This window comes from Macaca fascicularis, chromosome 8, assembly GCF_037993035.2.
Source record: "Macaca fascicularis isolate 582-1 chromosome 8, T2T-MFA8v1.1".
Taxonomy (NCBI): domain Eukaryota; kingdom Metazoa; phylum Chordata; class Mammalia; order Primates; family Cercopithecidae; genus Macaca; species Macaca fascicularis.
Window position 1 is genome coordinate 96,228,949 of NC_088382.1, and position 16,525 is coordinate 96,245,473.

Genomic DNA, 16,525 nt, shown 5'->3' on the forward strand with positions numbered 1-16,525 from the left:
AGATGAAATAGTGTTGCTTTTATTTTTAAAGGTTTGATTTTGAGGTCTAAATTTCAATAAATTGGGTCAATAAGTGATTAGACTAATGGAAATTCTCTTTTGTTCAACTGTTTATATCTCAAACAAATATTTGTAAAATAATAATTACCATTTAATGAACATCTACAAATGTGCTAGGCACTGTATTATACACATTTCTGATTTTCACAACTTTGCAAGTGGGTATCTCCATTTTATAGATGAGAAGCTGAAGCTCCTGATAGAATGTACGCTATTTGAGGACAGTGATACTCTTTTTAATCTCTTTAGTTCCCTGTGGTACCCCAAGTGCCTATAACAGTGTGTGAAACAACATACATTCCGTGTACCTCTGCTGAATAAGTGAATGAAATAATGATGATGACATATATATATTTGATCAACATTTACTGGATGTCAGCTATACTTAAGCATAGAGGATGAAACAAAAGCTCTGCTTTTTTCAACTTTATAACGAAAAGGAGAAAGAAACATGAATACAACTAAATGTAATATAAAAATGAAGGGAATGCTTTGCTAGATATACAAACTTTGAAATGGTATGAGAAACCAAAAAAAAAAAAAAGTGGAGAACATTCTTCGCTGAGAGAAAAGCATAAAGCCTATGAATGAAAGCATAGAATTATCTCACCAACTTAATTCTCCACAAAGTTTCCTAACAATCTGAGATCCTCTGTATTCAAAGCATACTTTTTCCTGTATACAATTAATGATTAATTCCATGTGCTCCTTAGCCAAAATTGTTTTACTTCTTTTATTTGAGCAGATTTGTGTGATGCCATGTTGATATACTTAAGTTGTCCTGTGGTTAAATATATTCTTAAATTCATTCATCCAATCATTCATCTATTTACTCGGTCATTGAACAAATTTGCCAAGCATTGTGCCAAGTAATGAGTGTGCAATTGTGAGCCAGAAAAGACAAAGTCCCCGTCTTCTCTGAATGTACAATCTTAGACATGTAAGTGTTATAGTATTGAGTGATAAGTGTCACTGGAGAAACAAAAGATACTAAGGGCATCGGAGGAGCTTCTGAACTGAATATGGACCAGAAAGAAATAAGGTAAGGTCACTGAAGAATGACTGAAGTTACCACACATTTATTTTAGCTCCATGAGGGAAGAACCATGTTTTTCTCAACACACCCAACCCTTAAGTCTCTAAGTCCTATATTTTCACTTTGTAATTAACTTTTAAATCTCTTTTTAAAAAAAAGTCATTCCTAGATTCATATTTATGGTATGTGAAACAGTATGATCATGAAAGGGTATTAGTAGAAGGTAATAATGTAAGTCAGAATTGATAAATTACAGAGATAAAACATTCAGATAAAATTCTGTAGAAAACTATTATCATGAAATGAACAAGTCTATTATGTGTGGGATCTCAAATTTAATAAACATGGGATCTTCTTAATTTTCTCCTGATTAAGTTTTATAGAATATATTTCAATGGTTTTTATGGTCTATTTGGTAACATATGCTTATGTCTCTTATCTCCCCCACTTAGTGTATGAATATTAAAAAGGATAAATTTAGGATGGCCTGGTGACAGTTTCATAGGACTAGTCACTTTTCAAAACAAACATGACCTGAAACTCTTTATCACAATATCTTCAAGAGAACTAACCTGGCTGAATAGCAGAATTCCCATTTAAATGCCTCTAATGAGATATATATATATACACACATATATATATATATTTTTCCCCCCAGACAGGTGTCACTCTGTGGCCCAGGCTGTAGTGCAGTGGTGCAATCACAGCTCATTGTAGCCTGGAACCCCTGGGCTCAAGTGACCTTCCTGCCTCAGCCTTCTGAGTAGCTGGGACTACAGGTGTGTGCTGCCACACCTGGCTAATTTTTATTTTTAATTTTTGGTAGAGATGAGGTGTCACTATGTTGCCCAGGCTGGTCTCAAACTCTTGGGTTCAAGTGATCCTCCTGCCTCGGCTTCCCAAAGTGCTGGGATTACAAGTGTGAGCCACCACATCTGGCCAATATGTGCAGTCTTGAATAAGACAATTACCATGTCAGAGACTCCTCTCAAAAAGGAAGGCTGAATTACATCAAATGATGAACATTCCAGAACTGTAGCTCAAGTTCAGTAGCAGCCTATTTCTCATTCAGGTGATCTTTACTGAATAAAGACTTTAAAAATTGTTTTATAATATCTAGCACAAAAATAAGCATAGCAGAATAACTTTGCTTTAGAAATTGCTATTATAGTATATATATACAGCATTCATACAATTGTACTGTATTAATATGTGTAATCAAAAATACCTTACCTTGTTCTGCCCTGTGAAAGTAGCCTAAGGCCTGTCAAAAACACAAAGAGCCCAAACATAAAAAAGATTAAAACAGACAATATTAAAAAAGCATTGTCTCAAAGACCTATTCCTATATTAAAGTCAGGAAGTAAATCATCTTAAAATAATGGTCACTTCTTCAACAGTGAGAGTTAACACCCAAACTGAACGTAACACTTAAATCATCATTAAGATTACAATATATAGACTACTTCTGGTAATAACTCGGTTGCTGTTTAGAACTTGTACCAAACTAACATAATGTGCAGAAAGGAAAGAACATTATCACGTGTAACTCAGCTATTTTGACAGTTCTCTTAAATAATAACTAGTGATTTCTAGTAAAAATGAAATATAATCAAAAGCTGAATTGATTCAGGTTGTACTAGTGAATTTTTAAGAGTCCATTATTATTGAAATTCCTACATACAATGTTATTGTGGGTCTGAAACACTTTTTGTCCTACTTAAGCTACTGTTTTTGTAATGCATTCTCTAATGACATTTGATTTCTTAGAAACATAACTAATTTGATAAAGTAGAGCTGACTATATTTTTTGTCCTTAAAATGATTTTTTTTTTTTTAAGATAGGGTCTCACTCTGTTGCCCAGGCTGGAATGCTATGGCACAATCACTGTTTATTGCAGTCTTGGCCTCCAAGGCTGAAGATCCTTCTCCCACAGGCCACCACACCTGGCTAATTTTTGTATTGTTTTCCAGAGGTTTTGCCACGTTGCCCAGGCTGGCCTCAAACTCCTGGGCTCAACTGATCCACCAACCTCAGCCTCCCAAAGTGCTGGCATTACAGGCATGAGCCACTGTGCCCAGCAAATGGGCATGATTTTAACAATGCCATTATAAAATAATGTATTATAAAATAATGCCACCAAAGTGCATTATTTTAATAATATTTCTCAACTGTGTGTAAAGAATACAACTATTTTTCTACATCAATTTCTACACTATAGCTTCCAGAAGAAAGAAAAGTTCTTTGTTACAATGTAAGTAATATAAGTACAGCTTTCTCAATTGCCTGTTTTCTTACTCTGAAAAGCTTGTGATGAGTAAACCCAAAGTTTAACCAGAAATTCCTCTCAAATTTTATTTTTAACAAGAAAAACAAAGTCCTTGAAAATATGACAGAATATGAAACTTTCATATGCTTTTTAAAATCAGAGTTATAATGAGTGTTCTTCTTTTATCAACTCAAGCATGTGCTTTACTTTTCTATTATTGTGTATAATACAGCTAAAACATGCTGGGTAACAGTTGCTGTATTTCTTGTTCTATTTTTGTGACTTCAATATGGTTTAGATTTCAAACAGAAAATGAAGGTAGATTTTAGCCACGAGCCATTTTAAATTACAGTATTCCAGAATTACCAGCCACTCACCTAACAGGGAAAAAGAAAACCGCTCACCAGTCATGAATAATAAGTTTTAAGCCTTGTGATAACATAGTTGAATTGGATCATTAGAAATTGCTCAAGTCCCTCACTGAATCAGAGCTCCACATGTGTGAACACTGTGGAATGGCGCTGTGGTTAATAAATCGGTACTAACTTAACAAAGGACATCATACTACCTTCTCATAGGTGGAACTCGGAGGAGTTGCAAACAGCATTTCAGCAATTCTTCTTTGATACCAAGGCATTTCAGCAAATGTATAGCACCTACAAGGAAATAATACAATTTTATACATTCAAATTGTACCTTCTTTTCGCTTAAAGATAACGAAGCATCTTAATACTATAAAAGGAATCTTGTACTGTATGTTTAAACAACTTGTGCTTTACATGATTATCAGGTAAACCAGAGATTGACATAGTGATCCGTTAGCTGGGATGTGTATTTTGTGATTAAATATAAATAGTAAGCAGTCATACTAATAACAGTAATATAATATGCATCTACCATTGAATGCATTGTAGCAGGTACTGGGCTGATTATTCTCTCACTTATTCTTTGTAACAATTATATATGAGATAGGATAATTTCCCCTATTTTTTTATAGAAGAAAAACTCAGAGAAGTTAAACCTTACTCAGGAAAAATGACAAAGCTAAACATCAAATGTATAAATAACAGCAACCGACAACTTAAATCCATTTTTAAAGGGGCAAAGCAAATGATTAACCTCCAAAGATCTTTACAACTTTCAGAAATAAGTAGGAAAGAAAGTGTTGGATCTTTGACTAGGATCTAAAGTCCTTAAGGCAGAAATTGCTATTTCATTTGGGTTTGCTTACTAGCATCTGACTTAGTGACTGCCCCTCAATTATCATTAATCCTCAGTGAGTGAGTGTTAGCTTAATATGTCCTTTATCCTGAAGAATATATTTCTCTTTTTAAAGAGTTTGACACCGGACAGTTTACACTGGTACCCTTCTTAGATGGCAGTAAATATTTAGCTCTGCAGACCATACTCAAAAGAGTGGCCCGTCGATCTCAAAACAGACTGTTAAACCATCAAGTACAAAACACTTTGATAAAGCCTAATACCAGCACAATAATAATCTACAGTGGACATAAGATCACATAAAAATGGACAGATACTGAAAATCAGATTATATCATTCCTCAGATTAATCCAGACTATATCTGACACACTTTGAAGATACAAAGACCCTCTTGGGGCATTCTACTGTTTTACTATAGTTACATTAATTTCATTTAGCATGGTAAGTAAGAACAGTCTTTTCAGTCTGTACTTGTTTCTAAATGACCTGAATAACAATGTTTAACAGGGTCATAATCAAATTTAGTATGTTCTAACAATACATATACGAGTGCTAGTTAATGGATTTAGCCCTCTAAACTCTGTCAGATAATATTTTAAAATATTTAATATCTTTTATATATGCAAAAGATATTTATACATACTACAAAATAATATCACACTAAATACTACTGAAATATTGAAATAAATTTTCTTACCAAATACCCATAAGGTGAATTGAAGTCGCATCTTTAGGGTTCAGTTCAATTGCTTTCTAACAAGAAATGAGAAAAATAAATTGTATTTATTTTCTAAACACCAATAAGTGCTTTACTGTGTTTGCTGAAGAAGCCATGATTTTTGTAAAAAAAAAAAAAAAAAAGGCAATCGTGTGTTTCAATTCTCCCATTATAATATTAATAATTAATAATCCTGATTCTTTGATTAAATTCACTTCAAAACACTATTAATGACTTGTACTAAGGTTACTATTTTGTAAGGTTCAGACATTTAGAGTGTCTATCAAGATGAGAAAAAACATGAAATACATAAATGAATTGATTTTGCAAATTAATAATCGATAGCTCTTAATGTTTCTTCCAGATTAAAGGAAAAATGAATACAGAAGTACTTTCTTGGCAAACTGTAGATGAATACTGAATAAAAGTCATTATTTCCTAAAGAAGAACTAAAAATGCATTTTAGTTTCTTAGAAAAAAGCTAGTTTTAGAAAGTCTGTTCTATGTAGAGTTTAGAAAGTCTTTTCTGTTTTTAGCAGGTCTCTTCTTGTATGCAGGTTTTGTTCAGCTTCCCCATCTGTACTTACCAAGGAAAAATAAACAGTTTATAGAACAACTACGTGCAATGTCAAATATGTTGAATCTCCCTAATTTCTATTTACTATGTGAATTAGTGTGAAGCGTAAACTACAGAATACCTTTAAAGAAACTGTTCCTCCTTTTCTCCATTATTTTGTTGAAAACCACTAAAGAAATCTTACAGATTAATGTTGATCATATTAAAAGGACTTTTTTTGAAAAAATTAAGATTTCCTAGTTTATGCTTTTCTATAAACCCACATTTTTGCTTTCAGTTTAGTAATGTGTGAGGTACACATTTTCAAAATTTGTAATGGTTAAGAGCATGGTCTCTGAAGCCAGACTGACATGATTCAAGTCACAGCTTAATGACCCTGAACTGGCTGCAACATCTACATTGTTACCACGACTGAGTTTTTTCTCTTTTATAGAAAAGTCGTATACTCATTTAACTCATAAGGTTGTGGTAAAAAATAAAAATATTTTAACATGTTTATATGCAACTTATACTCTAAGCAACCTTTCCCAATTGGAATTCCACTAAAAATTAAGCCCTTCAAAAAACTGTGTAAGTAAGTATTTTTTCCATTTCCTAAGAATGATACAGAGATACTGTAGTCCCATTCTAGATGCATAGGAAGGAAGTCAATTCATCACAATGGATGCCTGGGGGGATCAGGGTTTAATTTTCCTTTTTTTTTTGCCTTTGCCAAAATAAGGTCTTATTTTGAAAGTTACTTGAAAAACACTGAGGAAAGAAGGAGAAGACCTAAGACCCAACGGATATAAGTTTCCAAATTTGTATTCTTGACAGCCCCACCAATGGTCTGTCTCTGTCAAGCCCAGAAGGTGCTGATTTCTTTGGTAATTCCTATTTTTTAGCTTCCTGGAGAAGAGATCTTTTCCCATAAGCCATCTTCTTTTTTTTTTTTTGTAGAGTAGGGCTTTATTTCCAGGAAACTGTGTGTTAGTTGGAGCAGTATTTTTTTAAAAACCATCAAGGTAGATCTAGTATGTTCAACAAAGTGGGACGGCTCGGCCAGACACGAACTGGAAAGATTCTCTAGTATTTGCTTGTCATCCTGCTGCAAGCAGAAATCCACATGTGGAAATGGCATCCAGGAGTACAGTCCTTTACGAAGTTGTTCTGTCTTTGCATCGTAAATGCGAATCATTGGTCCTCCTGCTAAAACTCATGCGGCATGCAGCTGCTCCTCCAGACCTCGATCTTGAAAGGAGGCTCTGTAGGCCGGGCACAGTGGCTTACACCTGTAATCCCAGCACTTTGGGAGGCTGAGGCAGGCAGATCACTTGAGGTCAGGAGTTTGAGAACCAGCCTGGCCAACATGGTGAAACCCTGTCTCTACTAAAAATACAAAAATTAGCTGGGCATCGCAGCAGGCGCCTGTAATCCCAGCTACTCGGGAGGCTGAGGCAGGACAATCACTTGAACTCTGGAAGTGGAGGCTGCAGTAAGCCAAGATCACACCACTGCACTCCAGCCTGGCCAACAGAGGAGACTCTATCCCAAGCAAAAAATAAAAGAAAGGAGGCTCTGTAAATCTCTGCAGTCTCAAGCTGACAGCAATGCCATATATTATTAGAAAGTGGTATTCATTTTCTTCCCGATCATTTAATTCCGTCACACATAATCATAATACCACTAAGTGAATGTCATCTTCTTTCCTGTCAGATTCACTAAGAAGTTAATGAATGAGTTTTTGTGACAACTGCCTCCCACATCACTGAAGCCTCCCACGAGGTATACTTCCAGCCTTCCACATTGAGCGTGGTCGGAAAAGGATTTTATGGAGTTCATGATCAAGGGGACCTCAGCTTTGGTGTCAGTTCCATCACAATGTGTCAAGCAGGTGGCCCCGTTACCTGTGTGCCACATGACCACAATGTGACAAGTAGTGGCATTATCAGAACCCAGAATGGAGATGGAGCCATCCTTTGGGGAGGTCACTGCGAGCTCTCTTTGCTGAACATACAGAAGGCCCTAGGGTCCCACTTGTTGAACAGACTGACCTCTGAGACGTCTGGCTCTTTCCTCCAGAGGCAGGTGGGCTCGGACGAGGTCCCTGGTGAACTGCAGCAGCCACACTCGCCGCCCCTCAACAAGCAGTGGCATTGCAGAGGCAGCCGCCCAGGCCAGGGTTTAATTTTCTTATGGAAAGCGTTGAGAGGGGGTACTTTCAAGCAAACTCTTTCATAATCAATCTTTCCTGCCATTGGTCTTTCAAAAAGAATCCAAAGATGGTAATTCCTTGCCACTTTGGATATATAATGGAATTTGAAATGTAAGTAGTATAAATGATCCTTTTAATATGTAAATACTAAATACTGCCATTTAAAATATATTTAAACATGCACATTTGAAAGCTTATATAAAACACTTTTTCTTTTATAATCTATGACCTTCACTGTTTTGTTAAAAAAAGAGAAAAGCATACATTTGTATTTTTTCTACAGTTCTTCATTATTCACTTTGGAAGTTACGTCATGTATTTCTATATCCTGAGACACAGAGAAATTAAGTGATCTATCTAATGCCACTGAGAAAAGTACTGTATTTCCCTAAATCTAAAATATCAAAAATGACACACCATTAGTTTATGTGCCACTAAGAAAGAAAATATCACTGCCAACTACAATGTAAGGTTCCAGTGATTACATCATGTAATCTCATTTCAAGAATTTTAAACTGTGAAACAGGTAAAGTGTTACATTATAAAATGTCAGTTATTAGGTATATATTACTATCCATACCTGAACAAGAAAAGCTAGGTCTCTTGACTCCCAGTCATTCTTTTTCACTAGTTGTTATATAAACTAGGAATTGACACTAAACCATAAAATTCTGAAAAACTATTTAAATAGCAAATTCAGCACTATTCCTATGTATGTTTCCATCACTTTTCCTTCCTATAATCTCAAAAGAGCAATAAATATGCTGGGTTTTTGTGGGGTTTTTTTTTTTTTTTTTTTGAGACAATGAAGTTCATACACGTTAAGAAATATACGGACTCCTATGCAATTCTTAGCACCTAATAGCTAATTATAAACTTTAGGGGAAAATATTTTTAATAAAACACACATACAATACACACACAGATATCAATCTTAAATAGAATTATTACTACAAGGAGTGGTATGTCAATTGTGTTAAAGACTGTTACACTGGACCACACTTTCCATATTCAGGAACTTGTGTCACTGGTCCCCTCCCACAGAAACTGGGCTTGCCCTTGTGACTTGTTTAGATTAATAGGATATTACCAAGTATGATGCAAGCAGAGGCTTGCTAAAAGTTTGCACACTGGATCTTTTCCCATGGAACACTCATTCTTGGAAGCCAACTACCATGCTATAATGAAGGCTAAGCTAGACAACTAAGTGATTAAAAAAAACAAGTGAGGAGAAACTCTCATAGGTGATAGGCCATCTTGGACACTGTAGTCTCAGCTGAGGGCCCAGGTGAATGCAGCTGTCTAAATGACCTCAGCTATACTAAGCGATGTGGAAATGCCACTGAGCTCAGTTAACCCACAGAATTGCAAGAAATAACAAACTTGGCTGGGCGCAGTGGCTCACACCTGTAATACCAGCACTCTGAAAGGCCGAGGCAGGTGGATCACCTGAGGTCAGGAGTTCGAGACCAGCCTGGCCAAAATGGTGAAACCCTGCCTCTACTAAAAACACAAAAATTAGCCAGATGTGGTAGTGTCCGCTTATAATCCCAGCTACTCAGGAGGCTGAGGCAGGAGAATTGCTTGAACCCAGGAGGCGGAGGTTGTAGTGAGTCGAGATGGTGCCACTGCACTCCAGCCTGGATGACAAGAGCAAAACTACGTCTCAAAAAAAAAAAAAAAAAAAGAGAAATAACAAACTGTCATGGCTCTACTCCACTGTTATCATAGGTGGTTTGAAATACAGCAATAGATAATGAAAACAAAAACCTATTCAGAAAAATGTGACTTTTAAAATTCATGAATTTGAATAATTCATCAGTACCTCAAAATGCTCCTTGATAATATACGCATTTGCAATTTTAGCCTTGATGCCTTCATAATCTCCAACATCACTAAGGCAGATTGCATACCACTGAAAATTAAAGAAAAGTGTAAGAACAATAATATTCTTAATATTCCATTCAATACAAGGTAAAACTGTATAATATTTATTCTTCAAGTCATTTTCATCCAACAAAAAGTCATCGAGCACAAAAACTGTATTAAATGTAATGGAATACATAAAGAAAAGTGGACATGGCCCTCTAGAAACTCAGGAATAGGGTTGGGCGCAGTGGCTCACGCCTGTAACAGTACTTTGGGAGGCTGAGGTGAGTGGATCACCTGAGGTCAGGAGGTTGAAATCCTGGCCAACATGGTGAAACCTCATCTCTACTAAAAATACAAAACTTAGCTGGGCATGGTAGCATGCACCTGTAATTCCAGCTACTTGGGAGGCTGAGGCAGAAGAATCACTTGAACCTGGGAGATGGAGGCTGCAGTGAGCCAAGATCACACCCCTGTACTCCAGCCTGGGCAACAGAGAGAGACTATGTCTAAAAACAAAACAAAACAAAACAAAACAACCTCAGGGATAGGACATGTTTATAGAGAACTATAATACAAGGTAGAAAGTGGTGAATTTTCCAAGAAAGTTACCAACACAATGAGATAATGGTTCATGTTTATGGTCTGAGTGTCAATTTAGAAGAATATGTAATTGAATGTTTTATTTTCTCATTCTCTTTTCTAGGAATTCCATCTCCTCCCGTATTGCATTGTTATAGTAAGAACAGCCACATTGTCAACTGTGACCTTATCTCCACAGCCACAGTTGGACAGCAGACCCAAACTGAGACAACCTGAGTTTCTTTCCCAAGAAATGAATCTAAAATGGCCATGCTTCAAAAACCCAGGTGCTGTGGAAAGTCACAAGACTTAGGATAAGGAGAAAACAAACGTCTGCAATGAAAAAGATTTTCCGGTAACAGCAGAGTAGAGAAACAATTAATGAAGCCTCGGAGCAATCAAGCCAATTTTTTCCCAAGGTCCAACTTTACCCTGCCTTTGGGTTCTATGAAGTCCAACAATCCAGAAGGCTAATGATGACCTCGTCTCCCTGTACAATTTACTGAAAAACGTCGTCGTGAACCAACAAGAAACCCTGAGTTACATGTGAAAGTCATTCTAGGTCTCAGTTGTCTAGCTGTTATATTCCTACCTCTAAATAAAACAAATATAACGTGAGGAAAATGAGAAAATATTTGTGAAGCGCTTATACTAGTAAGAATATAGATATAGGTAATTCATGAAATTACTAAACTTCTGTTTAAAAATAAGCATTCACAAAAGTAATTTATCAAATACACATGAAGTTAGAGCAAATGTCTATGAAAACAAAGACTTCTTTTTGAAAAACATAAAACTAACTATCTTCCCTACTTCTTTAAAATAGAGAAATTATCCTTAAGAGATAAGATTGAATAAAAATAAAAAAACCTTAAAATAGAGAAGTTGTTCTTCCAATGTAAATTAGGGATAATAGAAAAATATAGAAAATGTACCTCTCAGTACATGGTAATAGCTTAGTTAAAACTCACCTTATGAGCTGCAAAATGTGATTCATTCTTCTGCAGTGCTCTTTTTGCATACTCTAGGGCTTCATACACCAATAGCTTTTTCTCCTCTTCTGAGGTTCTGCTAAGCTGAGCAACATCACGTGATGCCCGTGCCAAACGCCACAGTAACTCTGCATCTTCGCTAATTTGAAATAAAATATAAAACAACCATTTTAGCTCACATTTAAAAATTGTTAAGGGTTACATTACTAATGAATACATTATGGTCTTTCAGCTTAGGAAGCTAGCAACATGGTATCAAAAGCCATTATTAATAATGCTAAATTTGTTATTTTCATTAATACAAAACCTTTATTTGCTAAAATTTCCTATAAAAATGTCTAATATTCATAAATATTAACTTACCTCTAGTATCTAAAACACTGACTTCTTTCAAAAATATCTCTGTATTCAAATTCTCTAAACATTTGCCCTACAAAACTCAACATATTAACTTGAGGCTTGGCCTCACTGGCACTGTGTTTCAAATAGCTCACTCGGTAGTTCATACAGTACCATAAAATACGTAAATTTTATAGACAGGGTCATGTTCTAAAAATACAAAACTGCTGAATCCCTAGTCTCAAATATAGCACCTGACACACAATAGTTTTTGACAATTATTTGCTAATGAATGAATGCTTGAATATAATGTAATCTCAAAATATAATCCTATGTTTGAATACTATGCCATGATGTATGGGTTACTTCAAGTAAGAGCATTGGATTCTTTGAAGAACTGCCATTTCCATATAGTGATATAAGGAATGGTTAATAAATTATTAACCATCACAACTGACAGAAATAATTGCAAAAATTAAATTCTGGTCAGGCACAGTGGCTCACGCCTGTAATCCCAGCACTTTGGGAAGCCGAGGCAGGCAGATCACCTGAGGTCGGGAGTTCAAAACCAGCGTGACCAACATGGAGAAACCCCGTCTCCACTAAAAATACAAAATTAGCCGGTCGTGGTGGTGCATGCCTGTAATCCCAGCTACTTGGGAGGCTGAGGCAGGAGAATCACTTGAACCCGGGAGGTAGAGGTTGCAGTGAGTCAAGATTGCGCCATTGCACTCCAGCTTGGACAACAAGATCGAAACTCCATCTCAAAAAAAATAAAATAAAATAAATAAATTCCTTTTTATTAAATGTTTGCCTTTAATCCTAACTTTATATTTTTTTAACAAAAAATAAAAATTTGAAACTAAAGGTTCCTTAAGATAGTTATTATTCAATGAATATGGAGTAACTACCTTACAGCTTATTTTTCAAGCTATCAATGACATGACAATAAAATGACAAACCAGCCACCTTGAATTACTGAGGGGAGAATGGAGAAGAAAAGATCAATCCTGTAGATATCTAGAAAGTAAATTTGGTGGGTCCTGGGGAGAAAACTGGTTTTGAAAATCTCAAAAAGGTAGATGAAAAGGACTCAATGTTTTTAGTTTAGGAGATGCGTAAATTAGTTATCTAGAAATGCTATTTAGCCATATGATTTACTTTATAGGTTGAGTCTTTCTCTCACTCCACACTCCTCCCAAAAATGAGTACACACTGATATTCTACACTAAACATACAATCTAATACTAAAAATAGAAAAAGGGGGTATTTTTTATTTCTCTGACTATCCTTCTAAAGTAATACACGGTTACCATTCAGTGGTGGCATACAACATCCTAAATCTCAGTGAATTCATGTAACCTATACCAATAAATAATTACTTTAAAAGGAATGAGAAATATACAATATGGCTAGAATGGATAAACATATATTCAGTAACTATGCTGTACGATCTAAAGTAAAATGGAAAAATCAACATTCCACTAGAGTAAGTAGTAACACCTTTTCTAAATCAATGAGATACATGCAGCATTTAACGTAAGAAATAAATAGTATATTATAAATTAAACTCTAAGAAATATTTTGAAGTAAAAACTACAATAATCAATTTTTAAAACCTCAAGCACTAAAGGTCATTTTAATTGTTAAATAAAAATTTTGGCCGGGCGCGGTGGCTCAAGCCTGTAATCCCAGCACTTTGGGAGGCCGAGACGGGCGGATCACGAGGTCAGGAGATCGAGACCATCCTGGCTAACACGGTGAAACCCCGTCTCTACTAAAAAATACAAAAAACTAGCCGGGCGAAGTGGCGGGCGCCTGTAGTCCCAGCTACTCGGGAGGCTGAGGCAGGAGAATGGCGTGAACCCGGGAGGCGGAGCTTGCAGTGAGCTGAGATCCGGCCACTGCACTCCAGCCTGGGCGACAGAGCATGACTCCGTCTCAAAAAAAAAATAAATAAATAAATAAAATAAAAATTTTGAGGAAACCACAAGCCTAGGCCTATCCTACATTGCTTACCTTTCCTTGTATTGGGTTAGCAACTGATAAAGTTTTTCTGTTTCTCCGCTTTCATACAGGTAGTCTGCTTGTTCAAGTATTTCTTCAACTTCAAAGATTATAAAGGAAAAAAGACACAATAAAATATGTCTTCCCAAGTCAGATGACAATAATTCAAAGAAACATAAACTTTTATATATAAGCAAATGAAATTAGATACAGAAATGACCTATAGTGAAAGAGCAGAAATTATGAAGAACCTAGATGGAAACAAAGTAGCAATAAGCATAACGCTATCATAAAAAATGATTTATTGAAATCATGGGAAATAAAAAATTAGAAAACTTATTCTGGTACTGATTAAATACGAAACACTAACAATAAATATAACAGTAACGATAGCTGATGAGCTAAAAAAAATTCCAAAAACTCTCATAATATTTTCAGAACGTTTACTTATCTGTGTTGGGCCAGATTCAAAGCTGTCCTGGGCTCCATGTGGCCTATGGGCCGCAGGTTGGACAAGCTTGCTGTACCCAGTCTTTGTTGTTGCTGCTGTTAAGTACCATCCATTGTAGAAAATAAAAGTCATCTACTTGCAGCACTGAATGTTAGTAATGTGCATGAACCAAACTACACTGTTTTAATAGATTCTCTTTATACACAGATGTTCAATGAGTCAGAGCTGTCATCAGAAATTTAGATGAAGCTAACTACACACTGAACCTGGAACTTATTGATACTATGCTCTGACCGACTCTTAAAACTAATTTATATATGACTACAAAATACATAAACATTATTGACAGTGTAGTGACCTAAGAAAACTGTCTACTTAATGAAAAAACAGTCTGAATTTCAGGAAATTCCAATTATTACTCAGAAACATGTACATTTAATTTTGTCTTCTATAAGGGTACTGTACTACTTAGTCCTAAGCCAACATTCCAATGTGTATACACTTGGTATACTTTAATCAATCATGGTATACTTGTTGTTAAAAGGGTTTCTTGGCCTGGCACGGTGGCTCATACCTGTAATCCTAGCACTTTGGGAGGCTGAGGTGGGAGGACCACCAGGTCAGGAGTTTGAGACCAGCCTGGCCAACATGGTGACACTCCGTCTCTACTAAAAATATAAAAATTAGCTGGGCGTGATGGCATGTGTCTGTAATCCCAGCTACTTGGGAGGCTGAGGCAGAAGAATCACTTGAACCCAGGAAGAAGAGGTTGCAGTGGGCCAAGATCACGCCACTGCACTCCAGCCTGGGCAATAGAGCGAGACTCTGTCTCAAAAAAAAAAAAAAAAACGTGGGGGGGTGAGTTCTTAAGTTTTTAAAAAATTAGCCAAAAGAAAAAAACCACACAACTTGTGATGCCATCATGTATTTTTTAACATCATAATGTAATAATTATACTAGTTAAGAAATTAAATGACAATAGCAGGGAAAAAAAACCTAAAATTAAATAAAGACTATTTTTTTCAGTAATCCCACTTCATTCTGATTAGGTGTTATAAAGTTTAATAATATTCATATGGCTGGTTAATTTTTAAAATTTTGCTTCCATTCTATTCTATATTTTTATCTAATAAGTGGCTGAATCACTAAGTTTGTGTTTTAACAACCCAAAGGATAAGTAGTAGTCTTTATTCTTTAGTTGATATTTACAGTAGGTAGAATAATGGCCCCCAAAGATGCCCCAATCTTAATCCCTGGAATCTGAATGTTTGGTTACATGGCAACAGTGAACTGTAGAGAGAATTAAGGTTGCTAATCAGCTAATCTGAAAATAGGAAATTATCCTGGATTATCCAGGTAGGCCCAATATAATTATAGGAGTCCTTAAAAGTGAAAGAGGAAGGCAAAAGTCAGAGAAGGAGTGTCAGTGGAAACGAGGTCAGAATGATGGTTTGATGGTGGTTCTGAACATGGAGGAAGGCGCCTTCAGCCAAATAATGCAGAAAGCCTACAGAAGCTGAAAAAAGCAAAGAAAGGGAATATTCCCCAGGGTCTCTGGAATGCAGCTCTCCCAATGCTGATTTTAGCCAGTCAGAACCATTTTTGGCTTCTGAACTGTAAGATACAGAACTATAGAACCCTAAGATAATAAATTTGTGTTGTTTAAGTCACTGAACTTGTCAGAGCAGTGAAAGAAAATTAGTATTAAATTAAATATATTGATCTGGCATATTTGAATGTGTATATAGTATGTATAAGTAAAAAAGTTACTTTTAAATCTATTCATTGATTATTCTCTGACTTACTGAAAAGACTGATTACTGTCCTTAACATGATCTGGGAATTCTAAATCACATTACTCATGCGATTAAAAAAGTAGAAATTGTCAGCCAGGCATGGCAGCTCATGCCTATAATCCCAACACTTTGGGAGGCTGAGGTGGAAGAATCACTTGAGCCCAGGAGTTCGAGACCAGCTTGGGCAGGATGGCAAGATGCCAAGATGCCATCTCTTTTAAAAAAAAAAAAAAAAAAGTAGAAATTTAGTGAATAATCTAAATCGTTTTTGTGTGCATCCTTTTATAATCTCTCAAATCACTTAGCTCCAAATTCTTAATTACATAGTAAAATACTGTAAGCTATAATATAATGGCTTTAAATATATATACACATATATATATATTTATTTATTTATTTATTTATTTGGGACA

The 16,525-nt window shown here is 35.7% G+C and overlaps 2 protein-coding genes and 2 pseudogenes across 4 annotated transcripts in view; 1 reads left to right on the forward strand and 3 right to left on the reverse strand.

Annotated features, from left to right (window-relative positions):
- Window positions 1-11,151, forward strand: part of WWP1 (WW domain containing E3 ubiquitin protein ligase 1) — a 141,337-nt gene extending 130,186 nt beyond the window's left edge. For both annotated transcript variants that reach the window (XM_045398469.3, XM_073999067.1), the window contains exon 24: window positions 10,652-11,151. In XM_045398469.3, coding sequence (XP_045254404.2) covers window positions 10,652-10,685 — 34 coding nt within the window. In that variant the 3' untranslated portion in view covers window positions 10,686-11,151. The remainder of the gene's footprint in view (window positions 1-10,651) is intronic.
- RMDN1 (regulator of microtubule dynamics 1) overlaps window positions 1-16,525 on the reverse strand; it is a 34,136-nt gene that overhangs the window by 867 nt on the left and 16,744 nt on the right. For both annotated transcript variants that reach the window (XM_005563647.4, XM_015455006.3), the window contains exons 3-8: window positions 13,878-13,965; window positions 11,499-11,658; window positions 9,902-9,991; window positions 5,285-5,340; window positions 3,935-4,022; window positions 2,330-2,360 (exon numbers count right to left, since the gene is read on the reverse strand). In XM_005563647.4, the coding sequence (XP_005563704.1) occupies window positions 2,330-2,360; window positions 3,935-4,022; window positions 5,285-5,340; window positions 9,902-9,991; window positions 11,499-11,658; window positions 13,878-13,965 (513 nt within the window). The remainder of the gene's footprint in view (window positions 1-2,329; window positions 2,361-3,934; window positions 4,023-5,284; window positions 5,341-9,901; window positions 9,992-11,498; window positions 11,659-13,877; window positions 13,966-16,525) is intronic.
- On the reverse strand, window positions 6,620-7,188 carry LOC102132721 (protein N-terminal asparagine amidohydrolase-like; annotated as a pseudogene).
- On the reverse strand, window positions 7,187-8,140 carry LOC141407431 (protein N-terminal asparagine amidohydrolase pseudogene; annotated as a pseudogene).